The sequence below is a fragment of the Ambystoma mexicanum genome, chromosome 3q, assembly GCF_040938575.1.
Source record: "Ambystoma mexicanum isolate Mex_15411 chromosome 3q, UKY_AmexF1_1, whole genome shotgun sequence".
NCBI lineage: Eukaryota > Metazoa > Chordata > Amphibia > Caudata > Ambystomatidae > Ambystoma > Ambystoma mexicanum.
In genome coordinates, this window is record NC_090926.1 from 967680820 (window position 1) to 967707069 (window position 26250).

The 26250-nt window shown below is 46.8% G+C and overlaps 1 protein-coding gene across 7 annotated transcripts in view; it reads right to left on the reverse strand.

Moving 5' to 3' along the window:
• Positions 1–26250, reverse strand: part of SDK2 (sidekick cell adhesion molecule 2) — a 1531827-nt gene that overhangs the window by 131207 nt on the left and 1374370 nt on the right. For all 7 annotated transcript variants that reach the window (XM_069655112.1, XM_069655110.1, XM_069655117.1 and 4 more), the window contains one exon: positions 15383–15569. In XM_069655112.1, the coding sequence (XP_069511213.1) occupies positions 15383–15569 (187 nt within the window). The remainder of the gene's footprint in view (positions 1–15382; positions 15570–26250) is intronic.

Sequence of the window (26250 nt, forward strand, 5' to 3'; positions counted from 1 at the left end):
GTACTTTTTGTCGTGGAGGATGGTTCCGGGGACGCTGCAGTAGTTCTATACAGTACCCAGTGGATACTGTTGACAGCACCCATCTGTCTGATGTGATCCCTTCCCAAGCCTGGGTGAAGTTTGAAATGCGTCCCCCTACTGGGGTTGCGTGAGAAGGGACCCTGAACTAAGCGTCACTGCTTTGGTGGAGGCGTGCCACCTCCCTTGCTGGGGCTGCCTCTGCCTTTACCACAACCTCTCCTATTACCTCTGCCGTAACCCTGGGTAGACTGCTGGTTGTTGTTCCACTGTGTACCCTGCCCCTGGGAATAGTTAGATCCTCTCTGGGAATTTTGGCCGCGTGTGCGATGAAAATTACTATTCCCTCTCTGGTTGGGGGGTTTATTGGTTAACTGGCCAAGGGATTTGAGTGTCTCGTATTCGTCCTTGGCATTTTTCAGTGCGTCCTCGACCGCCTTCCCAAACAACAGATCGGCTTCCACCGGTTTGTCTAACAATGATGCCTGAGTTTCTGTCTTAAAACCAGACTGCCGTAACCACGCATGTCTCTTCATAACAGTACCTTCTGCTATCAATCTGCCTGCGTTGTCCGCGGCGTCGAAGGTTGCTTTCAAAATGCAACCAGACACGGCTCTACCCTCTGCGGAAATCCGAGCTAATTGGCCCTTTAACGGTTCAGGAGCAGAGGCTATGAGAGCCGCAACTTCTTCACACTGATGGCAGTTGTAGCTGGCCAACAGGGTGGTGGAGTTAGCAATCCTTGCTTGATAGGCGGACGTTGAGGCTACCTTCCTGCTGAAACCGTATAGTTTTTTGCTCTCCTTGTCGGGAGGAGCTTCTGACGGAGACAAGGGTGTTCCAGCCCTCTTACGAGTGTTGGTAACAACTAGGGAGTCTGGCTTCAGATGTCCTCTTATATAGAGAGGGTCAGACTGAGCTGCCCTGAAAAGTTTTTCAACCCTGGGATTGACTGCTCTGGTGAGGTTTGGGTTCACCAGGGACGGATCTATTCTCCGCTGAATGGATTTAAGGATAGGGATGGTCTGGGCAACCGGCCTCCTTTCTCCCACTAACTCTTCTGCGAAGTCCCTTTCCTCCTGTACACCGTGGGTGTCAATGTGAAAATGTTTTGCTGCGCGAGCGAGAACCTCATTTAGGAGGGGCTGGTTATCGACCGGGGAGTCGGTAACCGGGGCTTCGTTCTCTACGGGGGAATCTACTCTGTATGTTTCTGGGTCATCCTCTTCTTCTTCCTGGTCCTCATCATCCCCATAGTATCCCGTCCCGGTTTGCTCTTCTATCATATCAAACTCTTGGTCTCCCCCAAAGGAAGCCTCTCCTTGATACTAAGAGTATGGTGTTGCATAAGGTTGTACCTCGAAGGGTTCAGACCTCATCAGGGTTTCAAACCGGGCCTTCTTACTCGGAGGGATAGGATCAGTAGAGCCTGAGGGTGTGGCCCCTTGTGGATCATACGAGAGGAAGTGTTCAGGATTTTTATCATAAAAATCAGCCAAGGAAGACATTCTTGACATGACCCTATCTATGTCTTCACTGGACCATTTTTTGGAACTGGGAATGACTTTCTCAGCAAGTCTATGGGATTTATCCTGAGTAGCCTTGCTGGTTGTGGACCTATCAGCAGACCTGGACTTGTCTGTCTGTTTAGGGGGGTTGGATTGTCTCACAGGTGTGGAAGAATGTACAGGTAGTTTCTTCTGCTGTTTTCCCCCATCCCCGTGCGTAGAAAAATGTTTTCCCTGTCCCTTAGTGGCTCCGGAGTTCTTCGACGCCTGGCGTCGAGGATCGGAAGAGGTGTCCCTGTCCTTCGAGCGTGGGGCCTCGCTGGTTTTAATTGCGGGCTCTGCCTCCTGGAGCACGGCCTGGGGGTGGAAGTCATCTTCGTCTTCCGACGATCAAACTTCTCTTAGCCTAGGGAGCGAGGCACTCTTGGCAAGAGTGGATGATTGCCTGGCGTCATGCGGCGATCTCAATCGAGAGCGCCCAGAGGACACTGAGTCGGACCGTTCTGTCTGTGCCTCTTTCCGAGAACTCAACGTCGTCGAGTCTCGGTTGGACTTAGTGTGTTTAGTGTGTGTAGTATGTGAAGCGCTTGCGTCGCCGGGGGTCTTCCCCATAGCCGCCCTGCCGGACGACCTTCCGAGGTCGGGGACCTGCGCTCGGCTGTCTTTCGACGCCGTAATGCCCTCGCCGTCCGAAAGTACGGCGTTGCTGCCATCGCTGAAGGCGCCCTCCGCTGCCATGGCCGCCTGCCTGGCATGGTGGGCCCAACGCTTCGTCGAACGGTCCTTAAGTGTCTTAGGTTTAAACCTACTACACGCTCTGCAGTTCGCTTCGGGGTGGTCCCTCGGCAAGCAGAGATTGCACGTGGCGTGTCTGTCGACCCAAGGGTATTTGCGGTTGCACTTGGGGCAGAATTGAAAAGGGGTACCCTCCATACGCACCTTGAGGCAGCGGGCTGTTAAGTGTAGGAAATATATAAGGTGTACCTATATACCAAGAGTGTAGAGTATGTACCACCCCCCACTCTCCCTACGAGGCCAGCAGCCTTCCGAGGCCCAAATCCGTCATGCAGCAGCCGACAGTCGATTTCTTCTCCAGCCGGCGTCGAGTGTCGAAGTTCGACGTTGGGGTGGGGAAGGATGTCAATAGATTATTATTTTATAATTTTAGCAAAAGTATGGCTAAGGCCAGGGGACTCCGCAAGATGCTTCCGACCAGTATGGCGGAAAAAAACAATCTGAGGATCCTAGACGCGTGAGGGATCTTGGGTACAGTGGACGTCACACTAGGGATAGTATTACTGGCACGCCCTGTGTCGACGCCCATTTTCGAGTTTCGAAAAACAAACTGTAATACTCCGCAGCTTCCACTAGATGACGGCCTATGCACAGCATGTGATCTAAGCAGATTCCACAAGCCTCAGAAATATCTATAAAAATATATATCCCAACACTGGCGACATTTATCCTAACACATTCATTAAAGATTACAAAACTGGCAATGCATAACCTGACACTGGCAGTATAGATCACAATACTAGTGGTATATAGCTCAACTCTTTATGTATGCAATCCATCAGTGGAAACATATATCCCAACAGGGGTAGTATATAACGCGGCACTGGCATTACAAAACACAATAGTATTGTATAGGCCATCAATGGCAGTATGCATCTCAGCAGTGCCCTTTCTCATCACAACACCAGCAGTATGTAGCAGTACGTATGCCAACACTAGCATCACTTGCGGTATACATCCCACAAATGTCACTATACATTCCCATACACCCCAAAACAGCACATATGAAAACACTGACAGCACATAACATAATGATAACTGCACACATCTGAAAGCTGGCAGCATAAAGCTGTACTGGCCACCAGAAACTACCCAGTACTGACCATATTATCCCAATGCGTACAGTACACACCTGAACACTGAACATGCACATCCCAAACATGGTGACAACACGCATCGCCACCGCTGACCATTCGTTTCCAAGCACTGACTTCACACATGCTAACACCGAGTGCGAACACGCAGATGCAGACTATTCAATGTGTCAATACTGACCACACACACACACACACACACACCCTCCAACCCCCCCAGCTGATGATTGCATTGTATATAAGATGTACTCCTGTGGCGCATAACAGCTGTATATGTGTTATACACACACACCGTGACGAATCAAGTTCCGGGGCACCATTGATCCACAGATGAATATCAGTTTAAAAACCATCAATCAGCCACACACCACTAGTACACCAGAAGGGATCCAAACAGATTGGAAACACAAGCAAATTATAAACGTCTTTGTCTGATGTTGGAAATGTGGACAGATCGGCAGGCTTATCTCCGCAAGGTGGTGGATCGTTGGTTAGTTTCAACACAGCAAAACTACAATTATTATCCAATGATAAAAGACACTGATCAATCAAGGTTGTATAAAAATATCTAATTTATTATCATCACAACAGACAGTTCTAGCACACTACAAAATACAACCCACCCTGTAGTGGAATGCAGAGGACAGACAGTTCCAAAGAAGGAAGGGGATGCACTCTGGATAATGACAGGAGGGTAGTCGATAAAGGAATTAATCGCAATAGTTCAAGGATACTTGGTTTCAGCACAAAAGGGGCAATGGGTCATAAAATGTCATTAGGGGCCTTCGGAGAAGGTCCAGGAGGACAACCTTATGCTTGTACAAGTACTTGGTGCTCGGCAGTGTAGAGTCAGTTTCAGGGCACTTTGCAGCTTCTGCGACAGAGTTCAAGATGGGAGACAGCTGCGGGTATCAGGCGGCAGGCAGTTCGGAGAGCGAGGCTGGACGGCAGCTGCAGGCTGGCCTACATGGCGGCCCGGGGTCAGGAATCATTGTCTCAGTGTGGGTTGGTGGGTCTGAAGCACTGGTCGAGGTGTCTTGGACGACATTAGTGACAGCGGCGGGACAACGGTCAGTGGTGCAGTCGGTTGCAGCTTGAGAGGCTCGACTGGCTCAAAATGTCCTGTAAGGCGGACGCTGGTTGATGCTTGTCGATGCACTCCTCCTATCTTCTTCACTGGGCTTGTGTCATCCATTAAGGTAGACAGGCCAAAGCTGAGGAGAGTTTTGCAGGCACCAGCCTTTTCCTGGATTTCGTTCAGAGACTCTCTGGCACTTCCCACCTAGGAAGCTTGCTGCAGAGCATAGCAGGGCATGATGTGTGTTGGCTGGGTACCGGTTCTGGAGCTGCTGGAGGGTCCTCTGGATTCAGTATTTCCCCCTGTTCCATGTGAGATGTTTAGGGGAGGGAGCTTGCTTCCCTCTTTGGAAATCAAGACCTTCCTTCACTGGCGGATGCTGTAAGGTAGACTGTACCTTCAGCCAGGTCCCAAATGAGTTCTTCTTGCTACTCCTTGCGAAGTCTTCAGATGATCTGCCCAAAAGAGGGGCTCAATCCTCTTTTAAAGCCAACTCTGCCACAGTGATGGTTGTAGGCTAAGCCTACCTTAATGAACCTATCCTGGGTTTCCACCAACAATCTTATGTATGCATGAGGTCATAACCATAGTGCTTTGCAACAGAAAAGGTAAAGGGGTAAAAACATGTAATACTACGCCCCACCCATCCTCCTGTCTGATCAAAGAGTCTCTCTGGTTAATTGAGCTCTCTGTGGTTCCTGATTAACAAAGGAGGTCTCCCTTGAAGTTGTGGCGAGAACAGACTTTCTGTCGCCATCAAATCACATACTCCTACCCTCTGAATGGGGTCCCCCTGTGGTGGTTGCCTACTGTAAACAAATGTACCAGACATGACATCTCACTGGCATTGATATTTTAGGGCGGGAGTTGGCTTCAGGTTGAAACAGTGCATATGAAAGGGGTGTTGGGGTTTTCTGTCTCCTGTGTTTTAGCCTCTGCAGCCAGGCCCCATGTGGACTTGTTTGAAGTATACGCTATTAGTATGTTAATTATGTTAATTGCTTCCATCACATGCAGAGATTAAACAAACGGACAGGGTGTATCCTTGAAGCCTTTGATAGTCCATTCGGCAGGCCATGGCAGGAACAAGGTTTTGGCCCTCCCCGTTCTTAGATGCATTGTGTACTCCACCTGTCAGATCCCAAATAAATTTGACAGGGAGCACTGTGCCAGTAGGCTATGTCCACCTAGAGTACACAACGGTCTATGTGTATTTCGTGCGGTGAGCATAGGAAAATGTGTGCAGATTATCCCCACACTTTTTTGAGAGGTTAATCTACTATCATTCAATTTCATATACAAATTTTAAAAAGCCCAAGTGAGCACACACACACTGTGCAGATGGTCAAATTCCTCACACATACACATTCACACAGACACACAACGTCTGATCCTACAAATCCCAACACTGTGTGCAACCCAACACTGGCTGCACACACACTATCACTTACTGTAAATATCCTAACACTGTTCTTTCACATCCAAAAACAGACTGCACACATCCTAATACTGACTAAACACTTTTGCAACAAATACAAAAGGTGCATGTCCCAACAATACCCATACACAGGATAACAATGAACACAAATATCATGCTATCTACCCTACACACGCCAGCACTGTGCACATGCACACGAGTGCCCAAACACTGCAATTGCACATATCGCAACACTGACTGCCCACACTGCAATAATGACAGTACGCTTCCATTGCACTGACTGCAGATACCCCTGCCACTGATGGTACAAAAGCCCAACACTACTGTACACAGGACAATTATAACTGTACACATTTGCACACCTGCCATACACTCCCCCAACACTGACCATGCATACCCTAACATACAGTGGTGCACATTAAGGGATACATACATACACTCTACAGTTGAAGGCTACCAGGGTTGCTCAGCTGGTTGAGAGACCGTTGCTGAGATGTTATATATTAAAAACTGGTTGTTAATTGTATGACTTTTTGTAATTCCTTATAAAAGCAAGTGCTAGCAAATGTGTTTGGCCAGGGCATGGGTTGGTCTGGTCGCTTGCCCCCTACACTACAGGGGCAGAAATACCCCCACATCCATTCAGGGTGGATGTGGGGGTATTTCTGCCCCTGTAGTGAAAATCAAAAGTTGGCACCCATGAACCCACAGTTTAATTTCCTAATAACTGCTGTTGGCACAAAAGAAGGATTGTGATTAAGCAGTTTGACAAGCATATAGCATCTTTATAAATATAAACTGTGATAAAACACAAAGGAAGGGGGACACACATTACAGAAACACAGTTCAACGAAAACAAGTGCATTCTTGTTTAAGCAGCATATTTGAGTTTGGAAAAGACTTATTTTTTTCTATGAAAGTGTAAGATGCACCTTTGTAAAACAATAGTGTGCACAGCCTGTAGAAATCCTGCTTTTAACAGTGATGCCCTCTCACTAGTGATATTCATGGCCCATTAATTCCCGTGGTGCCCCATTCAGGCTACAAGAAAGGAAACAGGCTCAGCATATAGTACCCGCAAATGCGTGAATGACGGCTGGGGAATGGAGCACAGAGCAGATTAGATCACCGAGCCCCAAGCTTCCCTCAGCGCTCAGTAATCATTAAAGCCTTGGCAGTGCTGAAGCAGGCTGGGTCCAAGATCTGGGCAGATATCTGATCCCGGATCTCGGACCGGTAAGAGCCGGCCCATTGACCAGTGCTGATAACATGGATCGTATACACCAAACCGGCTGCATACATCCCAACATCAACATACACATCCCAACAATTACTGTAAATATCCATAAATATCACACTACTAGTCCGTACACACGCCAATGCCAGCCGTACAGAAGCTGTCTCATTTGTTTAGAGTTCCCTCAATGGGGATTTAGCAAAACCTCCCAAAAAGACAAGGTGGCTGTTTCTGTTGGAGTGAGGATCCCCAAAGAGTGCTATCTTCATTACTTAACGAACATAGGACCTCCTTTATGAATTTGGTGGTAAATCTGCTGAATTACCGCCAAACCCAATTACTGTTACCATCACTTGATCCCACTGAGTTACCACAAGATTACAAGTGGTGGTAGTTCCCCATTTTTGGAGTCCATAGGACTCCATGGGGAATTTTGACAGATTTGCCATCAGTGGTATTCCCGCACGGTACATCTGCCGATTTCTGGAGGCAAAGTGGAGGATTTACCTCTAAGAACAAGCTGGAGGTGATTCCTCCACTTTCCCTCTGAAAAATGCCGTATTTACCACACGATCATTCTGCCGGCAGTAAATCCACCAAAAATGATAATTTGGTGGTGCGGGAAAGGTGGCAGGCAGTAATTGTATTACTGCTACTTTTTTCCTGCACCACCAATTTTGTAAAGAGGCCCCTCTTGTCGTATATTGCATAGTGCACTGGATGTAATGTGACAATTGTGTCTATGAGATCGAAATGGACAGTTGTATCCTTTGTCTCTCCTAGTGCAATGGCAAAACTGCCATCAAATGCAATCAAGTACAGGGCAATCGGCAACACCAGGCAATGTTCTGATCGGATCTAAATTCTATTCACCAATTTTCATGAAAAGAAACATACTTTATTTTCTGAAATGTTACACAAACTTCACAGATGACCTATTTTAGGACGCAAGGAAGGGAGAAGGCTGCAACCTTTGGCTCGCCTGGGAGTTTGGACTACAACTCCGATCAGCCCTAGCCAGCGTTGCCAATGGTGAGAGATCATGGGATTCGAAGTCCACAACATCTGTAGAGCCACAGGATGCATATCCCTGGTTTCAGCGGTCCCCATGATAATTCCGACTCTACCCACTGCCCTTGCACCCACCACCAGAAAGTGCAGAACTTGAAGCTGCGTCAATTTGAACCCTGCGCAAGATTCACCAACCATGAAATAGCAGAAGGGGTATCGCTAGAACTTCAGAAATCAGTGTACAGGTCCTCACATTTTCCGTCTTACCAGTATCTTTTTTTAATGTCTGCACAACTGGTCGCTAAGCATTTTCAGATACAGAAATCAGAGGTCTAAGCTGAGCCCTCCAGGGTGGCACAGAAGCACACAGCAGTCTAGTCCCACACGTCAGTTACCATGGTAACATCAAAGAGGATCTCAGCCATCACTGATGAAGGACCTGTCCCTGAAACGCAATGTTTCTTGTTTGAGGGTATGAAGAGAAGAGAGCTTCAAATTGCATTAGTGTGAGTCCAGAGTTGCCAGTGCTGCCCAGCCGAATGCCCCCCGCGGAGAGTGACAGGCGCTGTCAGGAGATGGAATCAGCTCAGCGATCACAAGCCCTCCTTCTACAGGCTCACATTAAACATGTTCTCAGTGTGAAATAATGTAAACCCCTCAGCAGAGGCAAAGATGCACTGCAGCCATAACTCAGTGATGAGGCACACCAAGGCAGAAACCAGAGGCCTGCTTGGTGTTGGTACTTGTTAGGGAAGAATTGAATTTTTTGGGGGCACTGCAGACCCATTTTATGGGATTCCTTAACACTATTCTTTTTACTGCTTTCGGTTTCTTTTGACTATTATTTGTGGCCAGAGGTGCCCCATGCAAAACTTTCCTTTACATATAGTTCATGGTAGTCCATTTGGCCCCAAGACAGGGGTGTGTGCTAAGCACTCCAGTTAGGCCCTATGATGATACATATAAAATTCTCCCTATACTAATGTTATGGAGCCGGCTGTTAGCAGCGGAGATTTAGTTTTGGTTTCACCAGGGGTGCAGGCAGTTTTTGGCACATTAGTAGCACAATGTACCTTTATGGTCGCCATTGGGATACTACTTGCCATTTTGTTTTTGGGCTTTTCCATTGTAGGTAACATCAAGACGCAAGTCTGAACCTGCTGTTTTGCCAACACCCGGAGCCCAGCCTGGTACCTACTGCAGTGGTTTGGGTTGGTTAAGACTGGTTTCTAACTCTAACCAGCTCAAAACACTGGGTAGACCGGAGTGTATGGCAGTTTTAAGGGCTGGTACAAATGGTTGGCCACCAACACGTTTGTGTGACTGCTCTTGTGTGTGATTGGAGGTATGGCCTAAGGCAGCCATGAGTGAATGGGTAAATCCAGGGGAGACTCAGACTCTTCACCATTTGTGCTGCGATTTTAACAGCATTACTTGTCTGCCTATGACGGACTTTTGCCATGAAATCATGCTCTAATTGTAATTGGTTATTTATAACGCGCTTAATACCCAGAGGTTTCTAAGCATAGACCCAGGGATCAAACCTGTGTTGCTCTGTGTCGTCTTGCTTCCAGGGCGAGCACGTTGCCCCTGAGCTGTCCAACCATTCAAAGGGAAGATAGCTCAGGGGCTCATGCTGCTGCTTTTAAGGACCAGGTCTGGCCATACTGGGTAAGTCTAGTGTCCTTTCCCTTGGACCAGTTTTTCTCATTTCTTGCTTTTGGACGTCCTTCCCGGGCTGGCCTTCATCCTCTCCCTGTCCCCCCCTCCACCCCTCACTGAGTGGGCAGGATGACATTTGCTGGGTTTGTTCCAGGGCCATGGTTATGCTTATGGCACTCTGCGGTAGTACACCTCGGTCATCCAGAAGGTTGGCGCAACACCAGTACCATATCTGTGCTGTCAGTCGGGGCCAACCTGGGTCACCTCCACTGTTGCACCCATCATCTCAAGAGACTGGAGTTTCATCTTGTATGCCTAATTTTATATCTGCTTCTAAAATCATTGCTTTACACTCCTGGTTATGTCTGCTTCTAAAATCATTGCTTTACACTCCTGGTTATATCTGCTTCTAAAATCATTGCTTTGCACTCCTGGCTATGAAAATGTATTGCCATTGTATCTAACTCGTGGTTATTCCTGCATCACTGTATTTCGAGGTGTATAATCAGAATTTAGTGGCCTGATACTGCAAGCCTAACTGTGCCCTAACTTTGGGAATCCAACTGGGCTTAGTTGCAAAAGTGTTAACATCTTTTCTTCCCACTAGAGTACCTTTCTACCATTAATACTGCTATGTGCTAGTGTGGAACTGAATTATTGTGACTGTCTGTGTGTGGCATTTTCGAACATATCCATGGTTGCCTCGGCTTACATTGTCTGGCCACCCCTTAGTATTGCATGCATTGCACAACATAATATGTGTTTTAATAGACTGCTATTTAAAAGTCTGCATTTTGTGGTACTTTTGGCTTAAATAGTACAATTACATATACCTATACATGTCAGGGGAAGGGTGGAGGGGTTTGATGGAGTTTGGGGGTACCACCATTAAAAAAAAAAAGGTTGGATTTTTCACAACTAAACGATCATGAAACTAATGCAGACTTTTAAACAGCAGTGCATGAAAACACACAGAACCCTTGCGCATGCCGCCACTAGGCAATCGGAACCACTTTGGAGTGGCTAGGGCCCTCTTTGGCTCACTACTGTTCCTATCTAGGCACTGTGGCCATGTGCTATTTGTAACATATTTGAAGTTACAGACACTCTGTGTGTGATTGTGTTAAAGTGTCCACTTTTCAGTTACCAGTGTGCTGTGTTCTCTTGGGGCAACTGTGGGGATTAACTGTACTTCAATTAAGCCCGACTACTTTGCTCTAGGTAAAATATGCACACTTCATCAAATTGGCTTTGCAAAACCACCCAATTTGCACAGAGCGAATAGCATTTGTCTTTCATAAAACCAACACACACACACAAAAACAAGAGAGGGTATTTTCTTACAATGGTGTTTTTGAAAACGGTGTGCATGTTTTAAACTCCAAGAACAAATAAACATGTTTCCCTGGAACTTGCAGTACCCAAATGGGAAATGTCACCTTTAGTTGCTTGTTATTTTTCATCAGGTTTTAAAGTGTCTGGCCTTCAAACCCGACGACTGCGGTTCGATCCTGAGGACAGCTTTATCTCATAAATTCAAAAAGGACATTCAATGTTTCTCATTTTAGCTAAGGGGGACTGAGTCCACCCTGTGAGTGGGTGGACTCTGTCCACCCGCGGGTACCCTCGACTTGAGGCCTAGCAATAGCTACTGCAATTCGAGAGATTGGTCTTTCTTTTGGTTGAAAGCCCTGCCTTGGTGCTAGGTGTTTTTGCATCCCTCACCAGATGGCTGCTAACATCTGCCCATTGGTCCTCTAGTGTGGAGGAGAAATGGCGGCATTGATTTCGGCCTATGGCAGAGTGGAGGACCCTGGGGTAGACTACTAGGAAACATGACAAGGCCGTCTGGCTCTTGCCCCATCGCAGCCCCACGATGCCCCCGGGCTGATGCACGCTTTAAAAATGTTAATAAATATCTAGGAACACCATTGCCCTGGTTGGCATAACACCCACCAGGCTCACTGGGTGGAGCACCGGAGCAAGGAAGACTGAGGGATGGGGAGGGCTCTCAGCCGGCCAACCAGCATAATAAGGAGGGTGAAATAAGCTCCTGGGATTTTCATCTCTCAGGCAAACCCTACTCAGAGCAACAAATCATTCATCCAATAACCGTTTGCACTGCGCTTGCGGTAATAAATCGAGCCTCCAGACTGAGCCCCTCCCTGTTGTAGGGGTGCTGGGAGGACGCCAGGTTGCTTTACCTTGTTTAGCCTTTATTGTGCCTTGCCATGACATCTAGTGCTTTCTTATGCCTTTCATGCCATGCCTTGACATGTTATGACTTTCTAAATGTGGCTGTAAGAATGTCTGAACGCTTTGCCAAGCTGCGTATCGAGTTCCCCACTCACTGCTGCCCACACGAACACATTCAAATTCGACATTGCAACACACAATATCCATACATACTAATCCACACACACATGGCCGTCGATCACTCCTCGAAACAAGCATGCAAAATCAGAACATTACACCTATGCAACCAACTTAGACACCACAGCACCTGCTAATGCAGTCTTGCACCGCTGCCACAAGAGGCGCTATACCCGACACAGAGGCTTCACAGCACGCAACCGTCAGCACCTACTCGTGGAACTGCATGCAGAGCGCAGTGTTATTTGGATCTGCACACAACAGCAAAGCTGTCTAGCATTTTTCCTCTCCCTCCACTTATCCAACCCACCACCATCTATTTCCGATCTGATAGAGCGCCTGGAAACCGCCGAAAGTTAAAGTACCACAGTATAAATGTCAGTTAAAGTACCACAGTATAAATGTCAGTAAAATACCAGTGTAGTGCAGTGCATGCCTTACACAGATGCAGAGAACAATTAAGCAACGAAAGCAAGGCAGCTCGGCTGACACAGAAAAGACAGCAGGAGCGGAGCATGCTTCCATCACATATAAATAGATTAGGCGCAGCATGGTCAGCAGCAGTGCATGCTTCCATCACATATGCATGCAATAGGTGTAGCATGGTCAGCGGCAATACATGCTTCCATCACATGTAAATAGAATAGGTGCAGCATGGTCAGCAGCAGTGCATGCTTCCATCACATATACATGCAATAGGTGTAGCATGGTCAGGAGCAGTGCATGCTTCCTTCACAAATACATGGAATAGGTACAGCATGGTCATCTCAGCAGCAGTGCATGCCTCATTAACATATGCGTTGAATAGGTTCAGGGTGGTCAGCAACAGTGCATGCTTCCTTCACATATATATAGAATAGGTGTAGCACGGTCAGCAGCAGTGCATGCTTCCATCAGAAATACATGGAATAGGTGCCTCATGGTCAGCAGCAGTGCATGCACCTAGCATATGTACATGAAATAGGTACAGTGTGGTCAGCGCAGTGCATGCACCCATCACATATACATGGAATAGGTACAGCATGGTCAGCAGAAGTGCATGTTTCCTTCACATATACATGGAATAGGTTCAGCATGGTCAGCAGCAGTGCATATTTCCATCACATATATATGGAATAGGGTGTAGCATGGTCAGCAACAGTGCATGCTTCCCTCAGAAATACATGGAATAGGTGCATCATGGTCAGCAGCAGGGCATGCACCCATCACATATACATGGAATAGGTATAGCATGGTCAGCAACAGTGCATGCTTCCCTCAGAAATACATGGAATAGGTGCATCATGGTCAGCAGCAGGGCATGCACCCATCACATATACATGGAATAGGTATAGCATGGCCAGCAGCGGTGCATGCTTACCTCAGAAATACATGGAATAGGTGCATCATAGTCAGCCGCAGTGCACGCACCCATCCCATATACATGGAATAGGTACAGCATGGTCAGCAGCAGTGCATGCTTCCTTCACATACATGGAGTAGGTATAGTATGGTCAGCAGCAGTGCAGGCACCCATCACATACACATGGAATAGGTACAGCATGGTCAGCAGCAGTGCATGCTTCCTTCACATACATGGAATAGGGATAGCATGGTCAGAAACAGTGCACGCACCCATCACATATACATGGAATAGGTATAGCATGGTCAGCAGCAGTGCATGCTTACCTCAGAAATACATGGAATAGGTGCATCATAGTCAGCAGCAGTGCACGCACCCATCACATATACATGAAATAGGTATAACATGGTCAGCAGCAGTGCATGCTTCCTTCACATACATGGAATAGGTATAGCATGGTCAGCAGCAGTGCATGCTGCCATCACATATACATATAATATGTACAGCATGGTCAGGAGCAGTGCATGCACCCATCACACATACATAGAATAGGTGCAGCATGGTCAGCAGCAGTGCATGCCTCCTTCACATACATGGAATAGGTATTGCATGGTCAGCAGCAGTGCATGCTTCCTTCACATATATGGAATAGGTATAGCATGGTCAGCAGCAGTGCATGCTGCCATCATATATACATATATATATGGAATATGTACAGCATGGTCAGCAGCAGTGCATGCACCCATCACACATACATGGAATAGGTGCAGCATGGTCAGCAGCAATGCATGCATCCATCACATATTCATGGGATACATATAGCGCGGTCAGCAGCAGTGCACGCTTCCTTCACACACCCAACTCACACATCATGTGCAATAGCACGATAATCCTTTCCTGTGCAATAATGAAGACAGCTCAGGCAACAGTAGTGCAAGACTTCTTTTGTCCACAGAGCAAGTTAGTTTGGGTTGCCACAGAGCAAGCTTGACCCCATCATTGTAAGCTTAACTCCCACAGAGAGCAGGGTCAAGAAGCACAGCCGAAAAGCACACTTCTCTCATTCACAAAACAGATTCACCATAGACAGGGGAAGTGAACGCTTCCCTTTCACAGATATGTGGATTGGCGCGGGTAGCATCAGAGCAAGCATCCCCCATGCAAACACACAAAGACCATGTACACCGCTAGTAAGACCAGTGCACGCTTCCAATCTTGAGCACACCCATATAGCAGCAGCAAAGCAAGGCTGCCGCACTTTCCTGTCAATATGGTTCAAGCCTGTCTCACTTTCCTGTCGATATGGTTCAAGCCTGCCTCACTTTCCTGTCGATATGGTTCAAACCTGCCTCACTTTCCTGTCGATATGGTTCAAGCCTGCCTCACTCTCCTGTCGATATGATTCAAGCCTGCCTCAGTTTCCTGTCGATATGGTTCAAGCCTGCCTTACTTTCCTGTCGATATGGTTCAAGCCTGCCTTACTTTCCTGTCGATATGGTTCAAGCCTGCCTCACGTTGCTGCCAATTTGGTTCAACCACTGGAATAGTTTGCTACGTGTCTGATCCATGCGCCCTTGGATCACTGCCCCCTTTGTTGATCGGGGCAGGTTGTAGCACCATCTCTAATGATGGTTTAGGTAAGGGAACACAGACGACCCTTAGCCACATGGCAATTAGTTTTGATCAGCGAACATTTGTGTCTCCATTTGAACAGGTTATCATCAGACCTTGCGTGCAGTTTATGGAACCTCTCTCCTGCTGTGAAAAAGATTGGAGCCCTGCAGGCAGGGCCTCCTCCTATTCTTGCCCCACCTTGAGCCCCTCACCTGCTTGCTGTGTCTGCCCCTTGAGGGGAGGGCTCCTGGGACCGTCTCCAGCCGCATTGAAAGCCAATATACTGATGAGGTAGGCCGTGTATCCGGTCAAATTCTTCAGCTTCACCCCGTTCTCGGGCAAGAATAGGGTTTTCACCCTCTGCGTCTCATTCTTACGAAGGGATTCCCAAAAAAAGATCTGCAGACGGTGAGAGGAGAAATAAAACACAAAGACAAGGTGATGAGCTGGGGGCGACAAGGAAAGGGTAAGCACTCGGAACAAATCTGCCCACATGAGTCTCGGGCGACACATTCGAGGCAATCACGCAGTGCAAACCTGCCCACATGAGTCTGTGGTGACACAGCAGCGCCAAGGGCATTAAGGCAGAGATCATTAGCAGCACACCATTCCTGAATTACGACCAGACAGTCTGGTATGAAAGAAGGGGAAGAGGTGGCTAAGGGGAGCCTGAAAAAGAATTGGATGTCATCTGCATAACACTGAAAGTTGGAAAAGAAAGTAGCGATGCGGTGGGCAAGAGGTGCCAAGTATTTATTTAATGTGTTATTTAATTGTTTTTGTATAACACACCTAATACCATACCTGAGTTTGGTTTCTAACCACAGATTTGGGATTCAAACCTCTGTTGCTATGCGTGGTCTTGATTCCAAGACCAGCGTGTTGCCCCTCTGCTATACTCTGTTCACTAGTTAGTGGTTGAAAAGCCAGGGAGAAAGGTTAGACCCCTGGGGACCACCACACGTAGAGAGAGAGCTAAAAGAGAGGAAAGACTCCAGTAGGACCTAAGAGGGTCAGTCATTGAGAAAGGAGGTCAGCCAGGCCAGGGCTTGATCAGTGATACCCAGGTTATCATGGAGGCAGGATGGCATGGTTGACCATATCAAAAGCAGAAGAAAATGGAGGTGAATGAGGACAAAAGGAAGGATAGATTTAAGGTTAGAGAGCAGGTCTTCACAGGTGTTCAGGAGAGCAGTTTCTGTGATTCTGGCAGCTCTGAAGCCAGACTGGTGGCCGAGGAGACAACCAACAGATTCAGTGTGCCGATTAAGCAGGGAGATGGCTAGCTTTTCCAAGAGTTTGCCCAGGAAAGGAGTGATGAGATCAGGCGATAGTTAGCGGGAGAGGAAGGATTGGCAGAGGGCTTCTTTAGAAGGGGGTGCACGATGGAGTGCTTAAGGGGGAGGGGAAGGTTCAAGTGGAAAAGGAGTGATTACAGAAATCAGCCAAGGCTGGAGCATTGGTGTTAATGTGGTCCTTGATGATTCTGGATGAGCAGGGGAGAACCTGCTTTGACAAGACCTTCATAGATCGGACTTGTCTAGAAAGATCGTCTGGGGTGAACAAGACAAAGGAGGAGGGGGGACGGCCAGAGGCAGGCCAGGAGTGTAGGAGGAGGAGGAGGTAGAGGAAGAGAGGGTGGACAGGATATCCTGAGTTTTAGTTATGAAATGAGAAGCCAAGGCTGTGCAGAGGGCCTGCGAGGGAACAGGAGAGGTAGAGACTGCAGCAGAATTCACCGGCTCCTTGCAGATTTTGAAGAGTTCGCCCAAGTTGTTACATGCCACAGAGAAGCGAGCTTGGATGTGTGCTCGCTTCTTAGAAAAGACAGAGAGTCTATATTGCCTTGGGAGCAGGCGGCAGGCCGGTTTGTCAAGGGATGCACCTGATGCCCTCCACTTCCTCTCAGCCGCCCTCAACTTGAGTTGGATTTGGGCTTCAAATGTATCCTCATGACAGGGGCAAGGACATCAAGAGTGTTAGAGATAGAGAGATGAAGGTTAGATAAGGCTGTGTCAGGGTGTGAGTCAGGCAAAGGTGCAGAAGGAGGAGCGAAAGTAGCGGTGAAAGCCTCAACTGACACAAGCTTCATGGGTTGGATGACCAAGAAGGTAGGTGGCAGTGCTGGAGTCGGCTTAGCCTGAGGGGTAGAGAGAGAGGTGGTAGGAAAGGTAGAGAAAGTGATCACTACAGGAGAGAGGAGTGGTGAGAGGGCTAGAAAAGGGGAGGTCTGTGGAGACCCAGAATATCCAGGGTGTGACATGCAGAATGAGTCGGGCCAGAGGGAAGAAGGGAGAGAGCGAGAGAGAGAGTTGCAGAGGTTGCAAAAGAGTCCGGAAGAAGGGCCAGTATCCTCCAGGCGGATATTCAGTACCCCGAGGAAGAGAAGTTGAGAGGTAGAAGCGAGGAGAGAGGAGGCGAGATCAGCCCACTGAGAGCGGAAGAGGGCGACCTGGCCAAGTGGCTTGTAGATAGTGACCACAGTGAGAGGGAGGCCAGGAGAGATTGAGAGACTGCACGCCAGGCATTCAAAGGAGGAGTAGTCCTGCAGAGCAAATCTGCCCTCGTGAGTGTGGGTCGATAGCAGCGGCAAGCACAAAGAGAAAATCTGCCCACATGAGTCTGTGTCAACAGCAGCAAAAAGCCTGCAGAGCAAATTTGCCTATATGAGTCTGGGGTGATACAGCAGCGGCAAGAATGCAGAGCCAATCTGCTTACATAGAAAAAGATAAGGTGATGATCTTGCAGCAACACAGCAGTTGCAAGCATGCAGAGCAAATCTGGCCACATGAGTCTGGATCGACAGCAGCAGCAAGCATACAGAGCATATCTGCCCACATGAGTTTGGGGTGATACAGCAGCAGCTAGCATGCAGAGCAAATTTGGCGACATGAGTGTGGGTCGACAGCAGTGGCAAGCACACAGAGCAAATCTGCCCACATGAGTCTGGGTCGACAGCAGCAAATAGCCTGCAGAGCAAATTTTCCTGTATGAGTCTGGGGCGACACAGAAGTGGCAAGCATGCAGAGCAAATCTGCCCACATAAGTCTGGATCGACAGAAGCGGCAAGCACGCAGAGCATATCTGCCCACATGAGTTTGGGGTGACACTGCAACAGCAAGCATGCAGAGCACATTTGTTGATATGAGTGTGGGTCGACAGCAGTGGCAAGCACGCAGACCAAATCTGCCCACATGAGTCTGGGTCGACAGCAGCAAAAAGCCTGCAGAGCAAATTTTCCTTTATGAGTCTGGGGCGACACAGAAGTGGCAAGCATGCAGAGCAAATCTGCCCACATAAGTCTGGATCGACAGAAGCGGCAAGCACGCAGAGCATATCTGCCCACATGAGTTTGGGGTGACACTGCAACAGCAAGCATGCAGAGCACATTTGTTGATATGGGTGTGGGTCGACAGCAGTGGCAAGCACGCAGACCAAATCTGCCCACATGAGTCTGGGTCGACAGCAGCAAAAAGCCTGCAGAGCAAATTTTCCTTTATGAGTCTGGGGCGACACAGAAGTGGCAAGCATGCAGAGCAAATCTGCCAACATAAGTCTGGATCGACAGAAGCGGCAAGCACGCAGAGCATATCTGCCCACATGAGTTTGGGGTGACACTGCAACAGCAAGCATGCAGAGCACATTTGTTGATATGGGTGTGGGTCGACAGCAGTGGCAAGCACGCAGACCAAATCTGCCCACATGAGTCTGGGTCGACAGCAGCAAAAAGCCTGCAGAGCAGATGTTCCTGTATGAGTCTGGGGCGACACAGCAGTGACAAGCATGCAGAGCAAATTTGTCCACATGAGTCTGGATCGACAGCAGCGGCAAGCACGCAGAGCAAATCTGTCCTCATGAGTGTGGGGCAACAGCAGCGGCAAGCACGCAGAGCAAATCTGTCCTCATGAGTGTGGGGCAACAGCAGAGGCAAGCATGCAGAGCAAACCTGCCCACATGAGTCTGGGGCAACAACACCCACAAGCGGGCAGAGCAAACCTGCCTACATGAGTCTGCGGTGACACAGCACAGTAAGCGCGCAGAGCAAATGTGCACATACGAGTATAGGACGACAACCAATCTGCCCACATAGAAAAAGATAAGGGAATGAGCTTGGGGCAATATCGCAGCGGCAAACGGGCAGAGCAAATCTGCAAGCATTTAAAACAAACTTTAACAGAAATATTAAATAACTTTTGTACACTATTCGAATTTCTCCTTTCATTGATGCTGCTTTTGTGCTCAGTAGCAGCATGAAGTGCACACAATAGCCTTTCAGCTCAGAGCAGACTGCATGAGGCTGTCTGCTGCAGGAATTGGGGTTCCTCTCATTCTAAATAATGCAGATTGTCCCATGGGTGGTATTGGGAGGCGATTGGGCCGCAGTTGTAATTAGATCTCCTCATTTTAAATACAGAAAGCAAACTCAAAATAGCAGCACCGAACTTAAAAACTAGAAATGGAGGCATCCCATTACATTTTCAATAGTTGGCATTTGGTCCAGAGCAAGCAGTGGCGACAACAGTCACGTTTCAAAGACTGGTCATCTAAGCACATTGCCCAGAAACACAGACAGCAACGCAGTAACCCGAGCTTTTATGCCATGGCTGTGCCACTAGGCGGTGGGTGGTGCCCCTCATGAACTAGGCTGGATGCTTGTGTGGCTTAGTGGCTACAAGGCTGGCTGTGAATATAGGAGGCCTGTGGGTTTCAATAAAAGGGTCCACACTTTATTAAGCTTCCTGCTTCTCAGTTATATTTCTTGAAGAAACATTAGAAACAAAAGTACGTATTACAACAGGCTATCGGCTAGAATTAAACGTTATACAGAAATCTGAGGTAGCTCATTTCTCGGAGATATATGAGAACTAATCGCAGTGAAAAAACAGGCATTTAAATTCTCTATATGGTGAACATTGCCATCTATCGGTCATCGGACATATTGCAGTCCTATAAAATTATATTTGGAGTGTGCTCTTGATCTCATAAAGCACAATGGGCCTGATTCATAGAAGCGTTTTATAATGGCGCAATAATAATCAGGCCCAATGTTTCTTGGACCAAAAATTCAATGACATATCTCTCAATTCACCCCCATTTATACAGTGTCACCGGCGTTGAGCGAATTTTCAGCTTTCGCTGCCATATGCTTGCTCTAAAAAGACAAGTGGGATCATAATTTACTTGTTGTATAAGAGCCTTACAAATGCACAATAAATAAATAAACAGCCTAGTTCCATTAATTTCAATGGGATCTCCCTACAAAAAAATCCGGATTCCCTTTGATGCTTAACAGCAGGTTTTGAAACCCAATCTTTCTAAAATAGCACCACAGAACGATTGCTTTGACTTTCATTACTCATCATCATGAGATCATAATGAGATCAGGAAATGGATTGAGAAGTTTTGGCAGATTCCACAACTAGAGAATCTCTATTTACCCCGTCCTCTCTTTGGCACACAAGGAAGGTACAAACTTAAAAGAGTGGTTGTCATGTACTGGCAGTGCCGCCAAATCACGCCCACTCACTCTTTCTCCCCTCTGGGGCATAGACCCTATGTCAGGACACTTCCCATGCGGCAGGTGCATTTATTCACCCTGTACTTCCCTTCACATCCATCACAAGGTGTGGAGGTTAAGGAGTCACTCTGCCTGTATTAGTAATAATGTAAAGTATGTGGCACAGTGCCTGAAAACACATGTAGGAGAAACATCCAGAGCAATGGTCAAAGTGGGCGGGAGAAGTTGGGAGCGGTGCTCCTCTACTTTTTTAAATTAACTTTTACTGTTCCTATACTTTCATTTTTAAAAGAAACCGTGCCGGAATGGTTTAATTTTAAAATAAAAGTATAGGAAGAAGTTGAAACTTGCACTGCACTGAACATTCCCATAAACAGCAGGCACATTTGTTTAGGGGTTTGTATTGTGAGTGGCGATGGGTTTCGTGGGGAGCGGGGACATGCAATCAGGAAACATAGTTCCGCTACTTTTTTTCGTACACTTCGACCACTGATGCAGACCAGTAAAAACCAGGATTGCAGAATACAGATCTCAAATGGTGGGCATCGAAACAGTATTTGGTACCGATGGCTAGAACACTGCAAACTAATTGGCCCAAAGAGAACAATGGTGGATGTTCCACACCAATAGCCATGTTTTTGGATTAAATAACCAGGAAGAGTGGAACCAGTTAGGATGTGTGTACTTAGACATCCATTATCCATTCATATATATACTGAATGATCTATGGCGCCATGCAGCAGGCTCCTGCACCTCTTTTCATATTTCGTGCACACTGAATTATGGACTGGGTTGCCCAGTTAGCGATAGACCATGCACCAGCGCTTTATGTCTGTGACATTTGAACGCTTATTTAATTTTTATTTTTAGAGGCTATTTTTATTACACCCCCTTTTCTTATTCCCTCCTTTTCCATCTGGCGTTTATTATCCTACTTTATGTCCTCATATTTGTCTGATCATCGCTCTTTGCCTTTCTCCAGGATGCATTAATTTGTTGGCTTAATGTTTTTAGTGACACCATTCCAACATGGCGGATGGTTTGTTACAGACACGACCAGCGTCAGTAAAAACGCATTGAGGACATTGTCATCACCACGCAAACATTGTGGCAAGCTAGCGGAGCAGTTGTAAGCTATGTTTGACACCTCATATGTTCTCTCCTGATACATGCAGTACCTTTGTGGCACACACAGTTCACTCCATGGTGAACGTAATTAGCGAGAGACATTGCCTGTCGTACTGGAATTTCCAGCCTGTGACTAATAGGTAGTTTTGTTTATCCGCTTGTCCCTTTCCTAGATTTCATGGAACACATGCACACATAAGGAAGTCAGTGAATTTTGCCTGAATCCTTCAATGGAGGCAAATAACAGGTAGTATGACTCGATAACGTCCTAACTTTGTGATTGATGTAAAGGGTCAACATCATGTCCCTCACGCACGCCAACAACATCTTCCTAGGTAACTTCAACCTCTCAGGCAACAAGGCCATCAAACCGATGCAGGAAGCGCTCCTCGGTCTTCTCGACACCCTCAGCCTCACACAGCACACAAAAGACCCAACACATGAGAAAGGTAACGTCCTTGACCTAATCATCACTGAACTGTTTTCCCTCCACTACATCTCTCCTCTCCTGCTTGACTGGTCTGAACACCTAGCCGTGCCTTTCAACATCCTGCACACCACCCGAGTCAAGCACCCTCAGCAGAAACCCTGCAGACAAACCTTCAGGTCCTTCAAGAACTTCCTGGTGGAAGCCCTCACAGAAGACCTTGACAACCTCCACCTTACATAACAAATAACAGGTGTATTTGTAAAGTACATGTTGAGCCCTGAAGGGGCATCTTGGCACTAATAACAGATGTTTATTGTTACCCAATTTAATGGTACTCATTTTATTGACCTCGGAAGGATGAAGGGCTTGCATGGACCGAACACTACCAACCGAACTGTGACTCTCTACTGGAAGCACTCAACACCACACTTTCAGCCTCTGTTGACCAACACATGCCTCTGAAATAACGCGCCTGCAAACTGAAACCATCAGCACCCTGGTTCACACAAGAACTGAACCTCAGCAAAAGAGTCATCAGGAAACAACCCTCAACCTGCCAACAACTCAACAACACAGCCAAGGCCACCTACTATCAGAACACCATAGCAGAAGCCGGCAACACAAGTAGAGCCCTCTTCAAAGTGATCAAGCACTGTGTCATCCCGCTACCCGCTCCTGCAACACCACACTCTATGGCCATCCACACCTTCTTCATTGACGAAATCAGCAAGGTTCGCCAGCACACAGACAACAGCTATACATTCACAGACCCACCTCACATGCCTCCTTGTGAAATCCCCACACCCTGGACTACATTCAAGACACTCTCGACAGAGCACCTGATAGAAACCCTGGCCGCCCTCAAAGCCACATTGTATACAGACGACATCCTCCTAGCACCCATCCTCACGGCACTCCCTGCAGAAGCTCTCCTTTCCTACCTGAGCTCATCAACAGCTCACTAACTCAAGGCATCTTCTCATTAACCCTAAAAAGTACGACAAATCCTCCCTCTACTAAAGAAACCCACTCTGGATCCCGAAAACCTAGATAACTATTGCCCCATGCCTCATCACCCATCTTCCCATTCTAGGAAAAATCATTGAGAAAGAGGTAGCCACACAACTGCAGCAACACATCAACACCAACAATCAACTGCAAACCCATCAATCCCGGTTGAAAGCCAGATGCAGCACAGAGACAGCAACAATATAGATGGTCAACAACGCCCTCAACATCCTTGATGATAGCCACCCCTGCCTCCTGGCTCTACTCGACCTCAGTAGACCACCAGGCACTTACAGACACCCTACATTGGTGCATGGGGGATCCGCAACCCTGTCCTATGCTGGTTCAAGTCCTACCTCACCAATGGTTTGTTCAGATGGATTCCTCTAGATAGCCAATGATACTTGTCACCTGTAGAGTCCTGCAGGATTCCAGCCTCTCCCCAGTGATCTTCAATCTATACATGGAGTTGCGGGGAGCTCACCTAGCCATACACAGCATCCACATCCACTGATACGCCGATGACACACAGCTATACCTCAAGATCAAATCCATCAAGAATATCCATAGGCTCAAAACCTGCTTCTCGCTGATGTCCAGCGCCTACTTGAAGCGCAACCCCTTCAAGACTGAATTTCTACTCCTCACCAACAACACAGAACACCCAGAAATACAGACCTGGCTATCAACCATGAACACTGAGGGCTTCACATCTGAGCTCACCTCCTGTGCCAAGTCCCTTGGGTTCCACATTGATAAACATCTCTCCTTCAAAACACACATAGCTAAGAAAATGCAGACAGCATGGTATCAACTCTCCCACCTGTGGAAAATGACAAGCCCTGCCTCCCGCATGGTATCAACTCTCCCACCTGTGGAAAATGACAAGCCCTGCCTCCCTCTGTACAGCTTTAGATCCACAATCCAAACACTGGTCGTATGCCACCTGGATGGGGGCAATGCACTCCTCGAAGACTTACCGTAGTCCTTCTTTGTGCCCCTGAGAAGTGTCCTACATGCGGCCGTATTCCTCTTCAAGGGTCTACACAGATACGAGCAATCAAAGTCAGAATATGCATATATGCTTGGAGATTGCCATAAGTTTAAATGGGCAATCATACTTTGTTCATGTTCTCAGGAACCATAAATCGCACAATACTTGGACACATATCACAGTAAAAATTATAAAAAGACCTTCCTTTATATTCAACTCTCATAAAGATTCAACCTTGGGAACAGTAGTTACAACGTAAACTGTGTTTTTAGCTCCCCAGAAAATGTCATGATGCAGAGATTTGGGCAGATGATAGCTTATTAAATTAGATATATGTATAGGAAATGTTGGGTTAATAACATGTATCAGACCCTCCCTTAAAGCAGAGGGGAGCTGAATGTAAACTGAATGTCAGGGTGTCTGTGCTGGGGCAAACAAGTGCCTTGGAAAATGTAATAAAGTGAAGTTCCTTATTTGAAAAGCACACTCTCTACAGGGAGTGAGAAAGTGACTCCTTATGAAAGAAAGCTTGGGCATAGCATTCAGGTGAAGGAAGAAGGTTTCCAAATATATCTAAAAAGTGTTTTTCTTTTTTAAAAAAAGGTTGTGCTCCAACACTGCTCGCATTGCCTAGTGCGCAGGGAGATAACATAAATACAGACTGCTGCATGTGTCAAATTGTTTTTGCAAATAGAAAAGGGTTGCATTTCATTTAAAGTACACGTTATAATCTTTGTATTCCTGAACCAACCAGTGTTTTCAATTTGTTTAAAAGAGATTATTTGGAAAGAAAAGCATTTAGGCCACTGAGTGAGGTGGTGTGGTCTGTGATTGTACAAATATAAATGTTCCTATTCTGTAATTAATATATATTCTTTCTATACACTGACCTGCTTCTTGGCTTATCTGGGGCTCAGGGATGAGGGACCGCCGTGGTTTGATATGAATCACAGCCAGAACTAGATTGTAATGAAAAATAACATCAGAGTAGAGTTTATGATTGGGGAGGGAAAGAATTCCCTGCATTGATGGTCCCGCATAAATATCTCCTAACACAGGCAACCCTGTGTCAGGCCCTTTTTACCAAAAACTCAACAATCGTATTGACAAAATCCTCTTTGCAGCAACACAACTGGCCTTCATGTGCACAGCACAAGGGATTGGCCAGTTAGTGATCACTTATTATGAAGAAAGAGGATTAGTGGGAGACATTTAGCAGCAAATAAATGGGGCTCACTCCCACCATCCATACGATGGGAACATAATAATCTTGTATTATTATTATTATTATTATTATTATTATTATAAGGGTATTTATGGAGCGTGTGTGTAGCTTTGGGAATCATCAGAGAGCTTTACAAGTATTAGAAGGAAGTACACAGATACAACTGAAGATTTGGCTCCTTGACACCAACTCTTAAAACAACATATTCAGCAGACAATCATGCATGAGACTGTAAATCGGCAAATAGTGCCAAAATAGCACTTTGTATTGACCGATAGGGCTTTACAGAATAACAAAATAAAAACCAAAGACAAACACACCATGCAGGGTAAAAGTGGAGCCAGGAAAGAACCCAATATTGTCCAGAGAGGGTGTGCTCACTTTTGTAACATTCTAATCTCTGGCCTACTCAATCATATATATTAGTACTCGCTTTGGATCCGTGACATTGGCACAGCAGCCTATACACTTGCAGTTTCCAAGCAGTCTGAAGTATTTCACAAAACCAGAAAAAACAAAGGAAAGGTGGCAGATCCAAACATTGGTTCTTACAACAGGTAGAGCAAACGCATGAAATGTACATACCCGCTGATGCAAAGTGGGAATTATAACTCTCGCATAAAGACCAATTTTGTTTTAAAACAATTTGCACAATTATTGACACAAGCATACAGTAGTGAAGTAGTGAAGACATTATACATGGAGAGAAAATAAGTAAACAAAAACCAGTGTTCACACATGTAGAATATGACGAGTGCCGAGATCTACAGGCAAAAT